The sequence below is a fragment of the Amphibalanus amphitrite genome, unplaced genomic scaffold, assembly GCF_019059575.1.
Source record: "Amphibalanus amphitrite isolate SeventyFive unplaced genomic scaffold, NRLGWU_Aamphi_draft 001322F_arrow, whole genome shotgun sequence".
Lineage (NCBI taxonomy): Eukaryota > Metazoa > Arthropoda > Thecostraca > Balanomorpha > Balanidae > Amphibalanus > Amphibalanus amphitrite.
In genome coordinates this window covers 131,913-139,413 of record NW_024882815.1, presented here as the reverse complement: position 1 = coordinate 139,413, position 7,501 = coordinate 131,913, and the positions used below count along the sequence as shown (strand labels likewise).

The 7,501-nt window shown below is 46.0% G+C and overlaps 1 protein-coding gene across 1 annotated transcript; it reads left to right on the top strand.

The window, feature by feature from the left end:
- The first annotated feature begins 4,475 nt into the window (after nucleotides 1-4,475).
- Nucleotides 4,476-6,491, top strand: LOC122372143 (glycine-rich cell wall structural protein 1.0-like). Its single transcript, XM_043349026.1, has 4 exons — nucleotides 4,476-4,673; nucleotides 5,031-5,107; nucleotides 5,389-5,445; nucleotides 5,916-6,491. The coding sequence occupies exons 1-4, from the start codon at nucleotides 4,665-4,667 to the stop codon at nucleotides 6,349-6,351; spliced, it is 579 nt and encodes a 192-aa protein (XP_043204961.1). The 5' UTR covers nucleotides 4,476-4,664; the 3' UTR covers nucleotides 6,352-6,491.
- The last annotated feature ends 1,010 nt before the right edge of the window (nucleotides 6,492-7,501 follow it).

Genomic DNA, 7,501 nt, shown 5'->3' with positions numbered 1-7,501 from the left:
TATATTCAACATTGAGATGGGTACCTAAATTAACGTAAATTCAACCCAAATTCGATCTTCCGAACTGTTCTGCATCATGAACTTTGCCATACATGGCTTAAATTATTGATGAGATTCAGCACTTCGTAATTCAAATTATTATAAATTTGAATTTGATTCACCACTGTTCCATGATCCATCCAAAATTCTTCATGGCTATATCACTTTGAAGTTCATTACCTCCTTTTTGAGCCACAGGCCCACAGGCATAGGACGAACTTTGGTTCGTTTCAAAAATTAAATAAAAATAAAATTGCTTGAAAATGTTACGTCGAAAAAATGCACACAAATAGGCACAAATTACTTTTGCGTAATTATCGAAACTGCGCAATGTCTGTAGCACATTGGTTTACCATAACTTGAAGCGATTTGTAGTTCGCTACATTCCCACAAGGTGGCTTTGTGTTGTATATGACGTCACTACCGTAAATCACGTCATCATTTTGAACAGTTTTTCATCATTTTCATTAAAATTCGGCCAGTTAACCCGCGACCGCCTGGAGGGGGGGGGGTCGGATCCGACCCCCCTCCGTCTTTTTTTTAATAATTCATGAACCGATTACGCTATCAATTTGAAACTTGGCATACCTTCTCCCCAATCGGCAATCAATTTGAAGTCTCCTGTTTAATTTTTAAGAACTTTGTTTTTAAAAACTTTTTGAGATATATCAATTTTAGTGATGTAACTACACGGCGTTTTCAGTCAAAAAGTGGTAAATGTTTAAAAAATCGCCAAAAATCAAGTTTTAAAGCAAATTGCAAATTAGGGACATGAAGAGACGTTGCTTAGCGAGTTCTTTAAGATTGCTGTCTCGGATTTTCCATAAAATGCGTTTTTCACCCCTAAAAGTTCAAAAAACTGTATTTTTTGGAAAACAGCTAATAAAATCCGAACTATTGAGAATTAAAAAAGGAATACATGTTATAGAGCTCTATTAGAACATTAGATGTCCCAAATTTCAACTTTCTATCTTGATTTTCGACCCCCAAATTGTACAAAATAGCTCCAACATGCATAGGGCATGGTGACGTCATAAGCATTTTCGTGAATTAGAGGCACTTCTGAACATCGCATGTAAAAACAAATGGCACCACTAGATTACTGGGACAAAGCCCGTCAAGAAAAAGTGCATTTTTATGTCAAAAATAAAAAGTTGAAAAATTGATTTTTTTTCTTAGCCCTCGTTTAGTTATGTATGGTATGGTATGTATGGTCACATATAACCATTACCATCGGATTCGGCGTGAAAAATAAGCCATAAAACATGTGTCGCACGCCCATGTAGCAGACAGTGAAACCCGTGACCTTTCGTGACCTGACCTGACCTTGACCCGTACTTAGTATGACCCCTATACGCACATGGTACCTTCACTAGGTATTTGAGGTCATTTTTAGTGAGTTTCGAGCAGCAGCTATCGATTCCGCTGTCCGTAAGCCTAATCATGCAAAACCCCAGAATTTGACCTTTGGCCTGACCTTGACCTAAAAGCTGACCTCAATCTTAAAATCTTAAGAGTCCTTTGGGGAGGTCTCGTAGAGGCCTTTCGAACGCCGCCTCGCGGGGCTCGATACGACCATTGGTTCTCGAGATAACAGGGGGGCCGTCGGATTCAACCCCCCACCCCCAGGCTGTCGTGGGTACGGAAATAGCCCAGGCGGTGCCGGGTTAAAGGGACCCTCCCACCTTAACATTAGATTTGAGTTGAGATAGCCAAAATGGGGTCCCTGGCTCACAATTACCGGTTTCGGCACTCACAACATCGAGAAATGCCTTAAATCGGAAATATTGAATTTCAAAATTGCAGCATTTTGATTCAGAGGGGCTAATGCTTAGGAATACCCCTCTGAATGTGTGACGTCAGCGCAAATATCTAACGATTTTTAAATGTTTGACTAAAACGTTTTGTAGCACGCGGTGGTATATGCTATTTGCGCGCAACATCTGCCGCAAACGCCGCACTTCTAAAATAAAGTCGCTAGAAACAGCGGAGATCCCAAAAAAGCAAACAAAAGTAAAAGTCTAATATCTTGAAAACCGGTGAATATTTTTCGGTGAAATTTGGTAGATATTCGTTTTCGCTCTTTCTGAACCGAGGGACATCACTTTCATGCCAATTCATAAACTTTTTTGAAGGTGGGAGGGTCCCTTTAACCCGCGAGTTGCTGGGGGGGGGGGGCGTTAAACGCCCCCACTTTTTTCGCCGGGCCATAGCATAAAAACGGCGCGCCGCAGGCGCGCCAAATTTTGGGTACCTGTAGGGAATTGATTGAAGTTTATTGTGACAAAGTTTAAAAAAAATCGGTCGGAAAATTTTTGAGATATCGAGGTTTTAGTGACGTCATGATTTCTGAGTTTTCGACCAAAAACGGCATATGTTCAAAAAATCATATAAAATCACAGAATAGACATACAGACATGCCGTAAACGCCATTAGACTGCCAATACCATGATCAATCAAATGGCTATCTTCGATTTTTGATTATCGTTCCGCATTTTCAATAATCTTGAACTGAATCTTGACAATTTTTCGTGACTACTTCACGACCATGATACATGAATTTCTTAAATTGAACTTTTTGAGCCAAACACGTACACATATGATAAAATGAATGTCACCATCGTGTTCTACGCCCCAAATTACCTATAAAACATGTGTCACAGGCTGCGAATATCAGTTTTGATTTTCGGGGATATGTGCCTACCCGGTTGACCTGACCTTGACCCTGACCTATGCTTGACTGACCCCTACATGGAGCTAACACTCTTGCAGGCCTTATAAGATGGATTGTGCACCGTTTTCACACAGTTTATGGCGAGAGGCGCCCATTGCGAAGTCCTGAAGTTCATGCTACTGAAAGCCCGATTTCAGGTGTTTGACCTGACCTTGACCCGACCTGTGACCTCAAAATTCAACTTTAAAGTACTCATCTGAAGCGTCTCGTCGCGCTCTTTCGTTTGCCGCCTCGTGCGTTTCGCTGCGCCTATTGGTTCTCGAGTTATCGGCTGGGGGCGTTTAACGCCCCCCCCCCCCCCAGCAAACGGTGGGTGGCGAAATACCCCAGCAACTGCCGGGTTAATGGCATGTAGCCACCCATTTAGATATAATCGACCATTTACAAGTGTTTTGGAACCATCCACTCCGCTTTTTCAAGGTGAACATATCCCTTTAACCCGCGCCGGGCCGGTGCTCCGCGACTTAGCTTCCGCGCCGGGACGGGGGTGTCAGAACACCCCCACTCGTCTAACTCGACTCCTGGGCCACGTAGCGACACGCGGTAAGCGGCATTCGAAAGAGCATCAAAAATTATGACGGAAACACTTCAGTCATTTTTGAGTCAGGTCAAAGGTCAGGTCGCCAGAGGTCATCAAAGGCCAAATGTAGTCAATTTCAACAATTTTGGAAACTGCCAACGGCTAACTCGGGAACCAATAGAGCTACAGCGCCGCGGAAAAGCGCATTCGATAGCCCTTTTACAGACCTATCTGAGCATTGTTCTCAGATTTGACCTCAGATCAACGGTTTAGCCTCCAGAGGGCAAAAACTGTTAAAAAAATAGCAGTTTTCACGAAAATGGTTTTTCGCCAATAACTTTTGACTCAAGAGCCACGACATTACTTTTGGCAGCATCGTGTTTTTCTCGTCGGGACGCGTCGAATGGATTATTTGTTGACCTTGAAAGGTCATTTCGAAAATTTTACCTCAGGTCAAGGTCATGAGTTGACCGGAAAGGGTCATGTTGCATATCAGTCGATCCGTATCGTCGAGGTGAACACATCTGATGTGTTTTCATCGCTCTAGCACGTCTTTATCAAAAGTTATAGACAAAAAACTGCTGGCGACTGTTCATAACCTGAGATGACCTCAGGGGCACGCAGAGGGGTCACAGGTACATTTTTCCGATTCAGTGTGTCATGTTTACCTATGAACCGATGTTTGAGAGGGGTTTGAACATCGTTCGTCCAAAAGAGGTGCATTTCGATTTTCTCGCATTGACTTATAATGGAGAGGTCGTAAAATTGACCTGACCTTAGGTCACCGATATCAAAATTCCGAGATGAACATTTTGTATATACTGTTACACTTATCAATCGCTAAAAGTTTCAAGGCGATCGTTCAATCGGTGTAGCTATGACGAGGATTGAAACTTTTTCTGAGGTGAGGTCACTTGACCTGACCTGGTGACCTGACCTTGAGAGCCCTGGGTCTGAAACTTTCACAACATGTGTGGAAAAGATGCATAAACAGGTGTACCAAAAACCGCAGGGGGAGGGGGGTGTTCAAACACCCCCTCCCCGGCCCGGCGCGGATTAAATGATTGAATGACTGTAAACGCTTGATTGACCGAAAAATTTTAATCAGTCAATTTTATTATTTCATCGACTCCACGTATCCGTCTAATTTGTCAATGATTTGCGACGGTACGAGGTAAAACAGCACGCGCTGCCGCACCTTTCTGAGACGGAGGACTCGGCCCCGCGAGTTCTGCACATGAAAACTCGGTAAAACAGGATAACTGAGTTAGTCACGACCTGACCGCGCCCCCAACCGGCCACCGTCTGTATATAAAGTCGGACAGAGGAGAGCAAATTGCAGTCAGCATTCGCTACTCCCAACGACCAGCCATGATTAAGGTGAGGAGAACAGTGAATAATTAGTGAAAAAGTGAAGAATAATCAAGTCCTGAGACGAAATGTGACTATCAAATGAGTAAAATGAACAACACTGTATTTGTTACACAGTGCGCAAATACTGTGGAATACGTTATAGAACTAGGGTTTGTATAATTCATACGCTGCTTCGCAGTACTTCAGTTCAGGCTAAATTTTGCTGACAGTGTTATGTGCGTAGTGCGTTCAAGGTGCAATTATTGACAAAGGCAAAATGGAGACAATGCGCATGGCTGTCCGAGTCTCGGGAAATTATTATAAATGAAGTTTTACGCAACACTGGTGAACCCCTATGACGGCGTTATTTCGCTGTGCTTTCAGTTCGCCGTTCTGTCCGTGTTGGTGGCCGCTGCTGCCGCCAGTGGAGGAGGTGCCCAGAGCAGTGTCCACGTGTCAACGTGAGTCCGTGCAGTGACTGAACTGCGAGAACACAATGTTTCCACAGCGAAGGCTCGATTGGATCGAACTCGGAGCTACTCTCGCAATTTGATTGCCTCACTTTTGCCCGAAACTCTGTCTTGTTCGTAAACGTAAGAAGAGGTTTCCAATACTTCACCCTTATCTTATTTTATAAAAAGCTGCTCCCCGACTATTGACTAATGTGCTAAGTGCTTGACCTTGAAAAGCGCAAGAGCAAAGATATCTACCAAAATATGACCTGCCATGTTTTTCTTTCCAGTTTCAGCCCGTACTCGAGCAGCTCTTATGGATCGCACGTGAATCACGGCTACTACGTGTAAGTGCAGTCATAAGAAGCTTTCTTTCCTCATCCCTTGGTCTCTATTATTTAAGCTAATTATGGGATATAACTCTAGATATATCTAAGCTTTTCAGAACACCACTGTAGTCGGGCAAACATAAGAAACAAAGAAGTTCAAGCGTCTGAATCACTATGCACGTGTTTTGCTTACTGCAAACGTAAGGTTCGAAGAAAAATTCGTTTGAAAACTCTTGAAAATGTTCCAGTAAATACATATGAAGCAATATTAAAGACACGAGAACCAATGGCGTTTGCGCTTTTTTACTTAGGGTTTTAGGGTTCACCAAATTTTGATAGGTATGTGTGCTCTAAACTTATGAAGCCCAATGGGTTTTTATTTTGTCAAAAGAAGTGCCAAGCAAGATTACACACAAGTTATCTAAAAGCGCTTACTATGAACATTCGTGTTGTTTTTCTTTTCTCGGACAACCGTTCCCTAATTTCAGTCCCGGCGGCTACGGCGGCTACGGCCGGTACGTCGGCGGCTACGGCCAGATCTACGCCCAGGGACAGGGGATCGGGCTCAGCCAGGGCGGTGGATACGGCGGTGGATACGGTGGATACGGACAAGGATACGGACGCGGCGGACTCAGCGGATACCAGTACGGATACAGCGCCGACGTCGGAAACGGATACGGACAGGGCGTCATTGGAGCTGGTGGAATCTACGGTGGATACGGCGGAATCCGCGGTGGATATGGCGGAATCGGTGGAATCCGCGGTGGATACGGCGGAATCGGTGGAATCCGCGGTGGATATGGCGGAATCGGTGGAATCCGCGGTGGATATGGTGGAATCCGCGGTGGATATGGTGGAATCGGTGGAATCAGCCGCTTGGGGCAGATTGGCGGTGGAATCTATGGCGGCTATGGGTATTACTGAACGAGCCTGGTGACGTCTATCTAGGACGGTGCGTGTGAAACTCTCTTTCTCTACAGCAATACCATGGATGGTTAATGCTTCCCTATGTGTGCACCATTGAATATTTTCAGCCTGTTGATAAACTATTCAAATAATAACCATCTTGTGTCTGATGCACTGAGTACTGACACAAAGCAGACGCGGATCCAGGAAGGGGAGGGGGCGCAGTGTTCACGTCCCTGAATTGACGCCTCCATAGCCCGGGCGCGCTGATGTAGGCAATGCGACATTCCGGAGGGCCAAACCAGGCAACGCGGTCCCCGGTACAGTCATTCGTCCTTGCAAAGGCCAAGGCAAAAGCATTGTGACACGTGCCTTGTCTCTAGGACGCCCTTCGGCGATATGGCGGCCCACTACAGGCTGCAGATCTCCCCCTACGTGTTGTATATGTCGTAGGCATCGGGTGAAATCCGGCATTTCATGAAATGCCTAGGCATTACGCGGAATGCCGGCAAATACTAAAATATTCGTAGAAATACGCGCGTTACGGCGAATGCCTGAAAATTTTAGGCATGTCATGGAGTGCCAGGCGGAGGCCCGGCAGTCGCTGAAATATGATCGAAATAAGCCGAGTACAATCATTGCCTAGGCATTGCATGAAATGCCAAGTGACGACCGGCACTTTCTGAAACGGTTACCGCAGATGTGCGAGCTGTTTGGTGGTGGCTAGGTACCAAACCTAACAAACACCTCCTAACCTAACCCAACCCTAATCTAGCCCAACTTATCTACTTTTCACATAACACGTTAGGTTAGGTTTAATACGTTACGTAGGCGAAAGCAGGCTTTAGGTTGCTAGGCCGCTGGTGCCTCTGGGCCCTGACAGGACTGCGGTGCCCCTGATCAGCCTGAAGTGCCCCAGACAGGCACGTGGTGCCCCTGACAGGCCCAAGGTGCCCCTGCGAGGCCGGTGGTGCCCCTGCGAGACCGGTGGTGCCCCTGGCAGGCCTCTGGTGCCCCTGGCAGGTCTGTGGTGCCCCTGGCAGACTTGTGCTCTTGCTAGGCCGGTGGTGCTCCTGACAGGCCTGTGGTGCCCCTTACAAGCCTGTGGTGCCCCTGACAGGCCCGTGGTGTCCCTGCTAGGCCTGCGGTGCCCCTGTTAGGCCGGTGG

Coding starts and splice junctions, on each gene's coding strand:
- LOC122372143 (XM_043349026.1), top strand. Junction 5,108..5,388: donor AGCAGTGTCCACGTGTCAAC/GTGAGTCCGTGC, acceptor TTTTCTTTCCAG/TTTCAGCCCGTACTCGAGCA. Junction 5,446..5,915: donor GTGAATCACGGCTACTACGT/GTAAGTGCAGTC, acceptor CCCTAATTTCAG/TCCCGGCGGCTACGGCGGCT.